This window comes from Oryctolagus cuniculus, chromosome 2 (assembly GCF_051225735.1).
Source record: "Oryctolagus cuniculus isolate XC-2025 breed Fujian yellow rabbit chromosome 2, ASM5122573v1, whole genome shotgun sequence".
Taxonomy (NCBI): Eukaryota; Metazoa; Chordata; class Mammalia; order Lagomorpha; family Leporidae; genus Oryctolagus; species Oryctolagus cuniculus.
The window spans coordinates 122,949,698-122,965,779 of NC_142868.1; the positions used below are offsets into that span (position 1 = coordinate 122,949,698).

Genomic DNA, 16,082 nt, shown 5'->3' on the forward strand with positions numbered 1-16,082 from the left:
GAAGGGGCTGCTGAGGGCCAGGGCAGGGAGGAGGCAGGTGTTTGCTGCTGCTAGGCTGGTGTGGTGTCGGGGCAAGTGGGTGGCTCACTGGTGTCCAGGATTAGGAACACAGAGCTGGGTGTGTATCTTGGGGTGCGGGGAGGGAAACTGACAGCCGCCGCCTTCCACCCGCCAGCAGCCTGGAAACACAGGAGATGGCTGTGGGGTTGCCGTGTTGTGGGCAGAGGAGAGGCAGGGGTAAGGTTCCCTTTGGGCTGATTGGCAGAGGGCTTAGCTGATTCCTTCCACCTTCTCCTGGGCTCATGGGACCGTGTTAGTGTTGTATTGCTCTCTTAACGTGTTCACAAACTCAGTGGCTTAACATAACAGATTGCTTTTACAGCTAGGTAGATCAGAGGGCTGTCTGATTGGCTAAAGTCAAGGTGTCGGCAGAGCTGTATTCTTTTGTGTTAGGTCTAGAGGACTGTGTATCCTCGACTTCCTCATATTTTTTTTTTAATTATTTATTTGAAAGAGGTACAAAGAGAGTGACAGAGATATCTCCCATCTGCTGGTTCACTCCTCCCTGAAATGGTTTCAACAGCTGGGACTGGGCCAGGCTGAAGCCAGAAGACGGGAACTCCATCCAGGTCTCCAGCATGGTGGCAGAGCCCAAGTATGTGGGCCACTTCTGTTGCTTTCGCAGGCACATTAGCAAGGAGCTGGATATCAGAAGTAGAACAGCAGTGACTCACATCAGTGCTCCTGTATGAGATGCTGGTGTCGCAGGTGACAGCTTAACCCACTGTGCCATGAGGCTAGCCACTGAAAAATCCCTTTTACCATGAAAGGACCATGTTTAGTTTATGAGGACTAGGGCATGGACACCTTTGAGGGCCATTATTCTGCCCAACACAGACATTAGTGAGGATCAGACAAATGTTCCCAAAGGAACTGCACAGTGGGGTAACCTGAGGTCTGATCAGTCCCGCTTTTTTTTTTTTTTTTTTTAAGATTTTATTTATTTATTTGACAGGTAGAGTTGCAGACAGTGAGAGGGAGAGACAGAGAGAGAGGTCTTCCTTCCATTGGTTCACTCCCCTGGCTGCAATGGCCAAAGCTGTGCCGATCCGAAGCCAGGAGCTTCATTCCAGTCTCCCATGCGGGTGCAGGGCCCCAAGGACTTGGGCCATCTTCTACTGCTTTCCCAGGCTGTAGCAGAGAGTTGGATTGGAAGAGAGGCAGCCAGGACTAGAACCGGCACCCATATTGGATGTTAGCACCGCAGGCAGAGGATTAACCTACTGCACAACGGCACCTGCCCCCACTCTTGCTTTTGGTATTATAAAACTTCATTTATCCAAAGGTCGAAGGCCTGGAAAAGAGAGGGGTCACACAGGAAGTTTTATCTACTGTGTGCTCAACACTGGGTGAAGCATGGTGCACAGGTTGTTATAGTCATCACCACTGAGATGGGTCAGTTTTATAGAAACAGCAGAGGCTGTGAAAGGTTAATTATCTCACCAAAACTCCAAGCTCCCTGAGGGTTCTTTCTTGGGCACCACATGTCCTTCTGTGGGTATATGTCCTGAGATAAGCCATGTCAACCAGGGTGTGTGTTTCTTGGAAACTTCCATGGAGTAAAAAGACTATGGAATACAGTCAGGGGATAAGCAGGCTATCAATACAATGGTGGCTAAGCCTTCATGGGTAACTAGAGGTTTAGCTCCACTATGAGAACTCTGGTGGATTAAAATGTGGTAACCTGGAACTTGAGCCCATGATGGGGTGCTCAGGCCAGCCCAGATGCATCGGGGGTGAACTGAGTTGTACTGAGCGGCTGGAACTTCCTGTTCCTGGTGCAGGAGCACTCACTCCTGCTGCTCTTGGGAACTTTGAGCCTGTGTCCGAGCCCATGTGTTTGTGCCTGGCTCTCTTTCCAGAGCTGGCAGGAACCTTTATCTATACTCTCCATATTTCCTATCGTGCGAATGGCTTAGCTTTATAATCTGAAAAAATAGCTTGACAATGAGTGATATTTTAATATGGCACTGAATCCTTGTTGGGACCTTGGGCATGTCCATTTATTTTTCTGGTCTTCAGTTTTCTCAGTTGTAAAGTGGATGCTGTGATTCCCCGGGATCTTTTATCTTGGAAAGAGGAGCTGAAAAAACAGGAAAAGGAAAGCTATTTCCTTTGTGAGCTCCTCTACCCACCCAAACAGCACTCTTAACTGGGTCCTCAAGCCCTGGTTTGCCCCCTGGAGCCACTAGGTTGTGGTCTTCTGTCTGTTGTGAGTTGAACAGAAACAAAGCTGTCATTTGTTCTGCTCTGAGGGCCACAGAGCACAGCCCTAGTGAATTTGAGATCATGTTCCTTGCTCAAAGTAGTCGACTTTTTTTTGAGTACCTGCTGTGTACCAGGGCCTGTGTGGGTCATGTGGAGGCCAAGGGAACACAGATAAAGTCTGTGTCATGGGTGGAGAGTCTAGGCATACAAGCTCCCTAACCATTTGCTTCTGAATTCTCTAGGAAGCCAGCAAAATCTTGGAGAGCCTGGGGGTGGGGCACATTTCTTCCCAAGGCCCCAGTTTCTTTGTTGACACAATGAAAAGATTCATCTAAGTGGAGACAAAAATGATTATAATAGGTCCTGTTGTCCAAGATATGATATTATATTTCTGGGGTCCCCAGTATCAAGTTCAGGGTAGGGGCTTCCCCGCATTTCCATTTGGGGAATCTTCTTCATTTGACCTTTTTTCTCAAACTAGATCTTTCACTTCTTTTATACCCCCTCCCTCTCTCCCTCACACAGGACCATTAATACGAAGCAGACCCTCAGGTTCTATTGGGTTGTTGGGACTGAGGTCTGCTGCAGGTAGGTAGGTGGCTCATGAAGGCTGGATCAGAGCAGAGTAATTGAGTTCTTACATGTGCTGGGCTGCTGCACCTGCATCATTGGAGGAAACCCCATATATGGCACATAATTGTAATGTTCCCCTTCCTCAGGCAGATGGGTCTCTCACTGCCTGCATCTAGTGGCTACAATTCTCCTCTTACGGTTCCCTCCTCCTGCTGCCCCAAACCTTCAAACTTTTGTCGAAGGAAGAAACTTAGTCCTTCTAATGCTCACTCTTTCACTGGAAGAGGTGTTTGGGGACTGTAGAGGAAACTAGAAGCAATTTGAGTTTCCCATCAGTTGTGAAAATGTGTGTCCTCTTTCGAAAAGATGGTTTAACACCAGGTCTGGGGTGAGGTGGGCGGCAACTGATCTTGTGAACCCTTCACCTGGGCACTGGGTAGCTTCCAAGAGCCAGAGAGCCTCTTTCTGGTTGTTTTAAGCAAATGACAGTTAAACATTTTCAAAACCTCATGATTTTTTTTTTCTTCCCAGGGCTAGGGGATTTGGAGAGTACAGTGAGATGATATGTAAGGGAGAAACAAAGGTGTCAAAAGCAATCAATTCTGGGTGGCTTCTAGAACCAGTAACTCCTGCCCTCCCTGGCCTGCTTGAACTTTCAGATTATCCACTTGTGAGGTCCAGAGCTGTCAGAGCCAGGGAGGGCGCCTTGCCACGTGACCCTCCAAATAGCTCCGCTTTCCACCCCCGGTACAGAGAGAAGAGTAGAAGGCCCTTGTCTCAGCCGGCCCCGTCTGCCACCGTTGCTCCTGAAGTGCTCGCTCCAGAAGCCCTGGCGCCGGAAGCTGGGTTGGCGGCGCACGCATGGCTGCCATCCCACGTGTCCCCACCCGGAAGTGTGGAACTTCCGGGCGAGCCGGAGCGGAAGTTCCGGAAGAAGCGGAAGCGGCCTCAGCGGAAGCAGCGACTGCGGCAATTCAGCGACCTGTGGGTCCGCCTGGAGGAGAGGTGAGGCGGGCGGGCTGAGCTAGGCAGTCATCCGACCTTAGGGTGGCAGTGTGGATGGTGAACAGATCCAGGACAAGTCCAACCCTGGTAGGGGTGGGAGCCCCCTCGTCGAGCTGTCCACCATGATGGATGGGTGAATCCGGATTTAAGGTGGTTGCCTCAGGCCAGGACAAGGGTGACATGTTTATGCTTGTGGAAGAACAAATGTTGAGGGTAGGGGTGGGTCTGTTAAAAATAGAATGAGACCAGTATAAAGATCACAAAGGATGTGATTTTCCAGCCCTTTCTCCACCACAGATCTGGGGGCAGCTCTGTAGGAATGGATGTGTTTAACCCTCACGTGGCAGTGGGAGGGCGGTGACCCCAGAAGGTACACTCCCTGAGATGGCTTGGGGGTGGGTCAGAGGAGGACAGAAGAGGCTGGGTCTGCACGGCCCAAGGGACGCTGGAAGAACTACACCAGGGAGGCTGGGATCCAGGACCCATTTAAATTCACCCCTAATTTACTGAGTTCCTTCTGTATGCCTGCTGTTGTGCTGGGTGCTGTGTCTGTGAGATGAGCCAGACAGACTTTAGCTCTGCCTTCTGGGAGCTCATGGCCTGCTGAGGGAGCCAGGTTCAGGTAATCTGCTAGCAAAGTATAGGGTGCTGTAGGAGAGCGTGTGTGTGTGTGTGTGTGATGTGGGCGTCAAGAAAAGCCTCCTTAAGGAGCATCCTTTTGACAGAGCAGAGGCACAAAGAAGAACTTGGATTGTTGTATGCAGGGATCCAAACCAAGATAAAGTGATTCTGTCTGGAGGCTGGGAGGTGAGGGAGCAGTGGGGCTGGGAGATGAACCTGGGGGCAGTGACTGTGACAACCTCTCATGCCTGGGGGAGGTAGGGAGCCATTGAAAGGTCTGAAGCAGGTGGCTGCATTTTTATTATTTTCCTTTTAAAAGATTGATTTATTTATTTGAAAGGTAGGATGACAGGCAGACACACACAATCTTCCATCTTCAGGTTCACTCTCCAAATGGCTGCAATGGCCAGGGATGGGTCATGCTGAAGCCAGAAGCCAGGAAATCCATTTAGGTCTCCCATATGGGAGATGGTGCCTAAGCATTTGGGTCATCTTCTGCTGCTTTCCCAGGCTTATTAGTGAGGAGCTGGATTGGAAGTGGAGCAGCCTGAACTGAAACTGATGCTCTGGTATGGGATGCTACGAGTGACAGCTTAGCCCACTGTACCACAATGCTGGCTTCTGGCTGTATTTATTTATATTTATGTATATTTATATTTATAAAAAGATTTATTTATTGTAAAGAGTTACAGAGAGATCCTCCATCCACTGGTTCACTCTCCAAATGGCCACAATGGCTGGGGCTGGGCCAGGCCAAAGCAAAGAGCCAGGAGCTTCATCCAAGTCTCCCACATGGGTGTAGGGCCCCAAGCACTTGGGCCATCTTCCACTACTATCCCTGCATTAGCAGGGAGCTTGATTGGAAGTGGAGCACCCGGGACTGCAGCCGGCATCCATATTGGATGCTGGTGTCATAGGTGGCTGCTTTACCTACTATACCACAACGCTGGACCTCCGGCTACATTTTTAAATGAAAAGAACCCGGCAGGCTAATGGGACCTGGAGAGCAGGGGCACATACTGTTGGTGTTCACTTCCCAGTGTGGTCCCTCAACCATCTTTCATTGATGGAGCAAGAAATTGACCTGTTTAGTACTTCTTCAGCTTGGGCCATTTCATTACACTTTGGCTGAGCTGAAAGGGCCAGGTGAACCTGTGGTCGTGGGCCTCTCTGTTTGCACTGTTTTGACTTGGATCACCTGAATTAGGGACAGTGAGCGAGGCAGAGACCCAGGTAGGAATACTCATGACCTGGCTATGCTGCCGTGGTGTCTAGGAAGGAGGCTCCCTCCCTATGATTGTCCTCAGGCTAAGGATTAGTGAACTCTGAGATGGGCCTTTTATACCAAGACTTTAGTAGCAAAGGAACTGTGAACCAAATGGCCATGGCCAATATGCTGTCTTACTGTCTTCTACCATTTGGTTCTGGGAGCAGTGGCTAAGGGCATCAAAGAGGGCCAGAGATACAGAAAGCCTGATTACACACCTCTACCCATTTCTGCCTTCAGAAGGGAGATGGAAGGAAGCTGCATGGGCATTTGGAAGCCTTGGACAGTGCAGTGGTCTGTGCTGTGTCCTGAACCTGAACCTCTGTCTTTCTCTTTATCTCCTAGTGCTGCAGTCCCGCAGTTCCAGGTCCCTGTCCTGGACAGGCACATCTCCACTGAGCTGCAGCTCCTTCACCACGGGCATTCCCACCACAGTCAAATGGTGGCCAGCAGCGCCTGCCTGTCCCTCTGGACTCCTGTGTTCTGGGTGTTGGCGCTGGTTTTCCAAGCAGAGACACACTTGCTGTAATGAATGACTGAGGAGCCAGGCCAAGACCCTGACCGTTCAGACTGAAGGATGGCCACTTCTCTCCTCCACACTCCGGTCTGGCCTTGATAGGCCCAACCCAGGAGGAGAGACTCCTGAAGAAACCCAGTGTTGGCTCTTCTCTGCAAGGGATGACTTTGGGTTAGCATAGCAAGGATGGGGGGAAGTGTACAGTTTTGTAACATAATGAATTGTGTAAAAATAATAAATTGTAAATGAGTTGTGTGACCATAAGTAAATACCTTTCTTGGTGGAGTTTTTCTTATGTGTCTGTATGAGGTAAATGACTCTTGTTCATTGCCTGTCAATACTATACTACTTCTCTCCTGGGCCCTACGCCGCTCAGCTCTAACTCTAGATCTTTTCTTGTGCTGGCTTTGTGATTTGACCCTCTTCTCTGCTGCTGTTTATTCCAGGTTCATGGGAGCCTGTAGGCCATGGAATTTGCACTGGGCACCCCTGTTCCAGGTCTGGTGAATAGGAGCTCCCTGTGCTGACAGGTGCTTTCCTGTGTGCAGTATGTGTCTCATGGACGTGCTGGAGATGGGCGAGATAGGGTCGTCACAGGTGCTGGGTAAGAAAGTGGTTTTCAAGCTCTGCTTCCTCCTGTCTTATTTATATGTATGTTGGCAATATCCTTTCCAGATAAAATGTTACGAGGACTAAGCGTCCTGGTTGTGTCCGAAACGTGACCTCTGGCCCTGCTTAGCTTACTCCCTCCCCCACTCAAACCCTGTGCTTTCAGATCAGGGTCTCATCTGGTCCTGCTGAGCTTCTAAGTAGCTTATAAAACCCCAGGCATTCTGTCCAGGACTTGGGTAGGGCTGATAAGTAGTCACTGTGTGTGTTCTTAGTCTGCTTTAGGTTTGTTTCTCCTCTTTTTCTGAGGCTTTCTGGTAGGTTTATTTTGTCATCTCCAGGGCCTACAAGAGATCTGTGGCCTTATTGAAAGACGGGTGCGATGGCACCCAGGGTCCATGTCTACCACCTTTGTTCCAGTCTGGGTCCCCTGTACTGCAGGGGTAGGAGGTTGCCTTGTTGCCATGATTTAGATCATCTTAATGTGGTAGGCTTAGTGAGGACTGAAGGCACACGTGGGCAGAGGGTCTGCATAGCCACGTGCAGGCTCCAGCAGATACAAGTTTGCCCAGCAGCCAGGCCCTGCATCCCACTCTGCAGTCACCTGTTTCTTGGGTGGAGAGGTTGTGAGATTGGTGCGGTGTCCTGGGTGATAGCTGCAGTGGTGCCTGTCATCCATCCCTGGCTCTGCGGCTGCAGTCAATCCTGCTCGATTCACCAACAGTAGTAGTTCCTGATTTCTGCAATGAACTCTGGCAGAAGTGGTGCTCCCTGCATGTCTCTGTGGGTCTGTTCTTAACTGCGAAGGGTTTGGGGTAAAGGCAGAGAGGAATTGAGAGGGAACGGTCACTGGGGCTGATCCTCCTCCTTCAGCTCCTTGAAGGGGGTGGTGGAGCTTTCTGCAGTGGCTCACATCACAGCTGGGTGTTCCCAGAGTTCCTTGGGTCATGTTATGGCCAAGGAGACCAACATTGTTGTTGGCAGGGCTGACACAAAATGGTTTGCCACAGAGGCTGGTCCATTTTAGCGCTGGACCAACAACCTCTGCTTTCAAGGGGGCAGGGGCCCAAATGTACCTCATTGGGACCTAGCCACACAGGTTGATGCTAAAGTCAAAAGGCAAAATTCCTTTGTACTTGAGCAAGACTGCACATTCAAGAAAGCTCAGGCTCTTCCAAGGATTGTGGTGTAGCTCCATAGAGTGGGGAACTGGCACCGAGGACCAAGATCTCATTAGTCTACTCGTTTGCCCTGTGAGTGTGGTCACTGCATCAGCCTTCCACACACTGGGCTTTGAGGGCCCTTTAATCTGGTCTAAAACTAGAGGCATCCATGGCCACACTACTCAGGTGTACACAGGGCCATTTGTTATGAGGAAGAACGGATGTGGGTGAGGGATGCTGAACCCTGGGCCCTTCCCAGGGGCCCAGCAGGTTTCCATGGGAAGTGGCCTCTCACCTAGTGTAGGGAAAACAGATTTAATGAGTGCATGCTGAGCCCACTGCTTTCAACAGGAAGAACTCAAATATTTTATTTTAGGTCATAAGAGAAATAAAAGTCACACTTAACTAACACATAGGTTAAATCAGACATAACATGTTTTTCTTGCATAATAAATTATTCAGTCTTTTTCCCCATCAGGAAAGATCTCTGGACTGAGGTGGCCCGTTTTCACTCATTCAGCTGGCAGAGCAGAGCTGATCCCTTGGCAATCCAGTAGTCTTTGGGCCGCTTGGAGGGTAAGAGGACAGTCACCACGAAGTTGGTTGAATGGCCTGATTAGAGATACAGAATAAAAGTTATGTAAGAATTGCCTCCTGGTACAAAGAGAGACAAGATGCTGAGAGTCAAGACACCTGTGACCCAGACCAGACTGCCTCTAAAGACATCAAGCAAATGGTGCTGTGTGGGTTTCAGTTTTAGGCTCTATCAAATGAAGACTTGTAGCACAAATGATCCTTTATGACCTGGCCAACTTAGACCTTGTATAACTTTATGAGCTATCTTTCAAGTTGTCTTCCAGCTGCATTGAGGAGCACTGGATTGGATTCAGGTCTGAGTGTTCAGTGATGGAGGAGCAGGTTACGCTAGGCTGGGAACCCATCCATGCTTTGCTGGACTCTGCGGTGGTAGGCACTTGAGCTCCTGAGATGAAACAGGTACAGTCACAGGTGTTCTGTCGTCAGCTCTGGGACATAAAAGGTCCTTGTACAGATTCTTCACTGTGGGACTGTATGATGGGGTCAGGACCAGGGTGAGGAGAGTCCTGCCCTTAAGATGGGCATTGCTATTTCTGGCACTGCAGTCATAGGTGAGGAAGCAGGAGAATATATTTCCTTAGCAGAAAATGCTTGTATTTCCTCCTTCCTACCATTTTGTCAATAACTGCATGGTGCCTTGAGTAACAGGCAGGTGCATGAATGACCAGCTTCCCAAATGTCATCCAGGGAAGTAAGCCTAGATGGTCTTCATATATGCACTTACTGGTTTCGAGGGGCCCAGGAATTTAGCCCAGAGTCCTAAGCATTGCATTGCATTGCAACTTCCTCTTCCACTTCTTCTGGCTCCCCTGGGTGGCTCAAAGCACGTACTCCCTCAAGTAATCAGTGCCTGGGTTTGCATGAGTCCCCCCCCCCCTTTTTTTTTTTGACAGGCAGAGTGGACAGTGAGAGAGAGAGAGACAGAGAAAGGTCTTCCTTTGCCGTTGGTTCACCCTCCAATGGCCGGCGCGCTTCGGCCGGCGCACCGTGCTGATCCGATGGCAGGAGCCAGGTGCTTCTCCTGGTCTCCCATGGGGTGCAGGGCCCAAAGACCTGGGCCATCCTCCACTGCACTCCCTGGCCACAGCAGAGAGCTGGCCTGGAAGAGGGGCAACCGGGACAGAATCCGGCGCCCCGACCGGGACTAGAACCTGGTGTGCCGGCACCACAAGGCAGAGGATTTGCCTAGTGAGCCGCGGCGCCGGCCGCATGAATCCCTTTTTGGGTCTGTGGAAGCACTTGGGGCATAACCAATCCCCTAGAGCCACTGTCTGATTATTTAAAAGATCTACTTATTTCTTTGAAAGGCAGAGTGACAGAGCAGAGGGCATACAAGCACACACACATGCATACACAAAATTTTCCTTCTGCTGGTTTACCCCCCAGTGCCTGCAGTAACCTGGGTTGGGCTAGGAGGAAGGAACTCCATCTGGGTCTCCCACATGGGAGAATTTGAGCCAAAGACTGTTGCCTCCCAGGTGCATTATCAGGAAGCTGGATTGGAAAAAGTGAGGTCTCCCATCGGCTGGTTCACTCCCCAAATGCCTGCAATAGCTGTGGCTGACCCAGGGCGATTGGGAGATAAAGGCAGGACTTGAGCCCAGGAACTCTGATATGGGATGCTGGCATCCCAACATAATAGCTTAATTTGCTACACCACACTGCCAACCCCTGTTATCTCTGATTTAAACAAAATAAACTTTCCCTTGCTAGAAATGAATTCAGCTGCCTTAGAAAATTCCTAATCTTACATATCACCATTGCTTTCTTAGGGGTTCCTTGTACAGTGTTGGGCTAACTTAGCAGTCAAACAGCTGTCTCTGAGGGGATAGATGCTTGCGATTGGTGTGTGTGTGTCCCATATCACATGCCCGTTAGAAGTGAGATTCTGGAAGACTAATTTCAGAGGCCCTATGCCATAGTGGCTGCAAAACTGGGATGGTTAGGGGCTTGTGTTGGCACAGCAGCTTAAGCCACTGCTTAAGATGCCAGAATCCCATATTGGAATGCTATGTCCAGTTCTGGCTGCTCTTCTTCCAATTCAGCTCCCTGCTAATGTGCCTGGGAAAGCAGCATAAGATTGTCCGAATGCTTAGGACCCTGCCACCTGCACGGGAGTTCCTGGCTCCTGGAGGTTGTTGTTAGGGTGGGGGGACAAGGTGAAGCTGGGAGCCAAGTACTCCATCAAGTTCTCCCTTGTGGATGGCAGTGGCTCAACCATTTGTGCCATCACTGCTCCCTCTCAGGGTATATATTAGCAGGATGCTAGAACTGGGGGCTGGAGCTGGAACTTGAACCCAGGTGCTCCGATGAGGGATGCGAGTATCCCAAGTGGCTTCTTAACCTCTGTGCCAAACACTTGCCTCTAGTGACATTGTATAAAATTCTCCAAAAGAATGTTGCTCTTCTTTGTCAGGTTTACTGCTAGCATCTCAATTTTGTTTTTATTTTAATGTTTTATCTCACTTTCATTTTCTATTTGTTTTTGATGAAATGCAAGAATCCTGTTGACTTTTACATCAGTCAATTCTGCTGAGCTTTTATTATTTCTAGCAGGTTTGCTGTAGATTATCTTAGGCTTTCCTAAGTAATCACTTATATTGGTAAATAATTCTCTTTGTTTTAAACTCTTAAACTCTTTTCATTTTCTTAATAATTTGAGGAGGGCTTTCTAGGTGGTGTTAGACTCTTGGGGTTAGAGAATGCCCCGATACTGATTTTTTAAAAATTTATTTTCATTTACTTGAAAGAATTTCAGAGAGTCGAGGGAGAGAGAGGCAGAGACCTTCTATCTACTGGTTCACTTTTCAAATGGCTGTAATGGTCAGGGCTGGGCCAGGCTGAAGCCAGGAGCCTAGAACTCCATCCGGGTCTCCCACGTGGGTGGAGGGCTCAAGTACTGCTTTCCTAGGCACATCAGCAAGGAACTGGATTGGAAGTGGAGCAACTAATACTTGAACTGGTGCTCACGTAGGACGCTAGTGTCACAGGCGGCAGCTTAACCTGTGGTGCAACAATGCTGGCCCTGATTTTTACTTTAATCAGGTTTCACCATTAAGTATGAGATCAACTGTGTTTTGAAATTACTGACTTGATCGATACCATTGTTATCTGAAGTTGAATGTGGATGAATAGGAGTCAGCATTGCATCCTCTGCTGTGAGATGAAATTGTCTTTGCACACACAGCAGCTTTCCAAGGTTTTCCAGAGTTCCCAGCTGGAGTGTGCAGCAGCCAGCGATGCTAATTGCTCAAGGTTTGCCCTTCCAGGCCTGAGAAGGTAAGTGTTATGCTTTGCCAGGTCTCTTTGATTGTGGATATTTACATTTTATGTAGAAATATATCTGTAAATGTGTTATATATTTAAATAAAGTGTATCTTTATACTTAGTGATTTATTTTATAGTTCTTAAATCTAATCTCAACATCCATAAATTCAGGGGCTGGTGCTGTGGTGGAGCTGGTAAAGCCGCCACCTGTGGCACTGGCATCCCATATGGGCACTGGTTCGAGTCCTGGCTGCTCCACTTCTGATCCAGTTCTCTGCTGTGGCCTGGGAAAGCAGTAGAAGATGGCCCAAGTCCTTGGGCCCCTTCACCCATATGGGAAACCCAGAGGAAGCCACTGCTTCCTGGCTTTGGATCAGCCCAACTCTGGCTGTTGCTCCCATTTGAGGAGTGAACTAGTAGATGGAAGACCTCTGCCTTTCAAATAAATATTAAAAAATTCATAAATTCACATCCACAGCCAGGGAAAAGCAGAAGCAGTGTTCAGATACCTCTCATTGGTTGTCGTTTCTGGATAATCTTCATAAAGATAAGGAATTGCCTGCCTGCCTGCCTTACTCATCTGAGAATTTTCATTATGACTGCTTGTTCTGCATGCAGTTCACTGTGTGCAGGCTCTGTCCAGAACGCTTTAGGAATAACCAACGTGTTCCTTTGAAACTGCTGAATGAGGTAGGAACTACTGGTACTCTTTGTTAAGATTGTGCAGTTTTTCTTCCAAAATCTATTGTGGTAAATTATATTGTGAGCAGGAAGACATCACACTGCTAAATGTTCTGTTACTATTTTCAAATTTATGCAATATGTTCATAAACAGCATTAGTCTCAAATATTTTTTATTGTCCATGGCATCAGTGTTCTACTACATGCAAATGAGTTGGGAGGTTCCCCCTCCTTCAAATAGCTGAAAAAGTCTCTTCCATCCTTGAAGGTTTGGGAAGACTTACAAATCCAATTTACTGTGCTTTTTTCAGTATACACTAGACTTCTTTAATTGGTATATTTTTGTTTTCTATTTTGTTTCTATCTCTTTCAGAGTTGATTTAATGGGTTAATAAAAGTACTTAGAGTAGTTCTTGGAATTTAATCCTGTATAAATATTACTACATAAATTCAGAAAAAGTAGAAGTGATGATAACTTATTATAAATTTATAATGACTAATTAGATTTCTTAAATTTTGGTATGTAATAATTTTCCTGTGGTACTATTTCTAATTTACATTGTGATTTATTCTTTGACTCATGAATTAACAAATATGAAGTTCTGTATTTTTCTTAAATTACTATTTGGGGGCTTTTACTACTGAATTTTATCACATTAGGTTATCTATATTGGCTTCTTTTTCTTTCCCTATATTGTTCTCTATAAACTTCCAAAACTCACTTATTAATTCTAGTAATTTTCTCTAAATAGAACTTTCTAAATATGTGGCACATCATCTATGATTGAAGGCAGTTTTATTTCTTCCTTTCCAGTATGGGTGCTTTTTATTTTAAGATTTATTTACTTACTTTAAAGGCAGAGTTAGGCAGAGAGAGTGGGTGGTCTTCCATCTGCTGGTTCACTCCCTAAATGGCCTCAGTGGCTGAAACTGGGCCCATCTGAAGCCAAGAGCTTCTTCCGGGTCTCCCATGCTGATGGAGGGGCCCAAGTCTTGGGCCATCTTCCATTCCTTTCCCAGGCCATAGAGCTGATAGATCAGAAGTGGAGCAGCCAGGACTTGAACCGGTATCCATATGGGATGCCAGCACTGCAGGCGGTTTTACCCTCTATGCCACAGCGTTGGCCCCACCTTTTATTTCTTTTGATTGCATGGGCTGGAATGCCAGTAAAGTGTTGGACAGAAGTAATGACAATAGACCCTGTCTTTACTCCCTTTTCAAAAGGGAAGGTAATTGTTAAGGCATAATTTTTTCTTGGTTTTTCAAATTGTATTTCTATGGATATGCTTTCAGATTCACCAACTTTCCTTTTGATATAGTAGGGATCACATTTCAGATACGAAACATATATTTCAAATACTGAATTTTTTCAGTTCTGAAATACCCATTTTACAGTTTATTTCTCTGCTGAGCAGTCTGTCTATAGTAATTTCTAGTGTGTTCATCTTTACCCTATGGAACATAGTTCTAATAGCTGCTTTGAAGTATTCATCTGAAAATTCCTACATCTTGGGTGGCATTTTTTTGGCTCTTTTACCATGAGATTGGGTCATTGATTCTTGGAATTGTTGAGTGAGTCAGTGTTATGGACAATGTGAATATTATGTTTGTCAAGAATTTCAGGAGAATGTGGAAATACTTTTGTTTTAGCAGGCAATCAACCCAATTAGGTTCAGACAGATTCTGTCTTGCCTTCTGGCAGGGCTTCCAATGGCAGTCTGTTTTTCTTTTTTAATTTATTTGAGAGGCAGAGTTAGAAAGGGAGAGGTCTTCCATCTGCTGGTTCACTCCCCAAATGGCCACAATGGCTAGAGCTGGGTTGATCCAAAGCCAGGAGTTTCTGCCAGAACAGGATCAGAAGAGCAGTAGCCGGGACTTGAACCGGTGCCCATATGGGATGCCTATGCCACAGGCAGACTTAACCTGCTACGCCACAGTGCCAGCCCTACTCAGTCTGGTTTTCTAAGTGTCATGCTGTGTTAGCTCTGTGCTACCCAGATGCTTTTCAAGAGTTATGCTGAGACTTGGGTAATGATTTAAAACATAGTCCTTGGGCCCCTGCAGCCACATGGGAGACCCAGAAGCAGCTCCTGGCTTCGGATTGGCGCAGCTTCAGCCATTGTGGCCAACTAGGGAGTGAACCAGCGGATGGAAGACACTGTCTCTGCCTCTCCTCCTCTCTGTGTAACTCTGACTTTTGAATAAATAAATTAAAAAAAAAAAACAGTAACAAATGCTAGGATGTGGACACACAGGAATACTTACACACTGTTGGTGGGGATGTAAATTAGTGCAGCCACTGTGGAAAACAGTGTGGAGATTTCTTAAAAGACTAGAGGTGGACTAGCAATCCCGCTACTGGTGTATACCCAGAAGACTTGAATACATTCTATCAAAGAGATACCTGCACCACCATGTTCATAGCAGCACTGTTTACAATAGCTAAATTCTGGAGTCAACCAAGGTGTCCATCAGATGAATGGATAAAGAAAATGTGGTGTATATGCACAATGGAGTATTATTCAGCTACAAAAAACAATGACATTCTAACATTTGCAGCAAAATGGAGGACATCAAGTTAAGTATAATTAGCTGGATCCAGAAAGACAAACATTGCATGTTCTCTCTTATATGTGGGAGCTAAAATTAAAAAAACTAATTTTGTAAAACTGCTTTATACCTTTATGAAAACAACAATTAAAGATGTTATAATGACCTGTGATTACTTTAAAATTTACTGTACATAGGTGAAATGGTCATTTTTTCCATTCAATTGTTTATAGCTGTTGTCTACATTCCCACTAAACTAGGGTCTTTTTGAGTTTTACTTGTGAAATTTATTATTTGTTAAAGTACTAAGCCTTTTTACTATAAATTTAAAATGTTATCTCAAAATAGGCAGGAGAGAGGAAGAGAACATCATTATCTTCTTCAAACTGTATCTACAAAGCACACTGAATCTGTTAAGAACAAATTAAAAATTTAAAAAATACATAGCTGAGTTCTCAGTGTTTTGCTCTCCTGCTTTTGGTCTGCCTCATACATCAATTAGTCTGGGACTTGGATGGTGGTTTAAATTACAGTTCAGTTCTCAAAGACTTAGCCATGAGGTATTGAGTCTGACCTGCCACGTGCCACTCACCTATTAGTTTGAGACTTAAGAAATGGTTTAAATTGTCGCTCCATGCCCAAATCCTTTGTTTTGGATTTGGACCTGACATGGAATCAAGTGGCCACCTTGTAGTTTACAGGGGGTACATTTTCCTAGATCTCTGGGGACACGCAGTTGGGGATTTGTGGTATGTTTGCAAAAGTCATTCTGGGGGTAGTATTGTGGCATAGCACATTAAGCCATTTGGAATGCTGACATTTTGTATTGGAGGAATGCCTGATTGAATACTGGCTCCAGCTGCTCCACTTCTAATCCAGTTTCCTGCTAATGTGCCTGGGAGGGCAGCAGAAGATGGCCCAAGCACTTGGGTCTCTGCCACTATGTGGGAGACCTGGATGGAG

At 46.7% G+C, this 16,082-nt stretch overlaps 2 protein-coding genes across 16 annotated transcripts in view; one reads left to right on the top strand and one right to left on the bottom strand.

The window, feature by feature from the left end:
- The window catches only part of TRABD2A (TraB domain containing 2A), an 84,449-nt gene extending 77,929 nt beyond the window's left edge, over positions 1–6,520 (top strand). For all 15 annotated transcript variants that reach the window (XR_016229260.1, XR_011386507.2, XM_089326213.1 and 12 more), the window contains 2 exons: positions 3,595–3,846; positions 6,080–6,520. Coding sequence is in view for 13 of the 15 variants with exons in the window: in XM_008254185.5 (XP_008252407.3) it covers positions 3,595–3,846; positions 6,080–6,270 (443 nt within the window). In the remaining 2 variants the exon portion in view is untranslated. The remainder of the gene's footprint in view (positions 1–3,594; positions 3,847–6,079) is intronic.
- A 1,845-nt stretch (positions 6,521–8,365) lies between these two features.
- Positions 8,366–16,082, bottom strand: part of DNAH6 (dynein axonemal heavy chain 6) — a 315,572-nt gene continuing 307,855 nt past the window's right edge. The window contains exon 77 of the mRNA XM_008254187.5: positions 8,366–8,635. Within this exon, the coding sequence (XP_008252409.3) occupies positions 8,532–8,635 (104 nt within the window). The 3' untranslated portion in view covers positions 8,366–8,531. The remainder of the gene's footprint in view (positions 8,636–16,082) is intronic.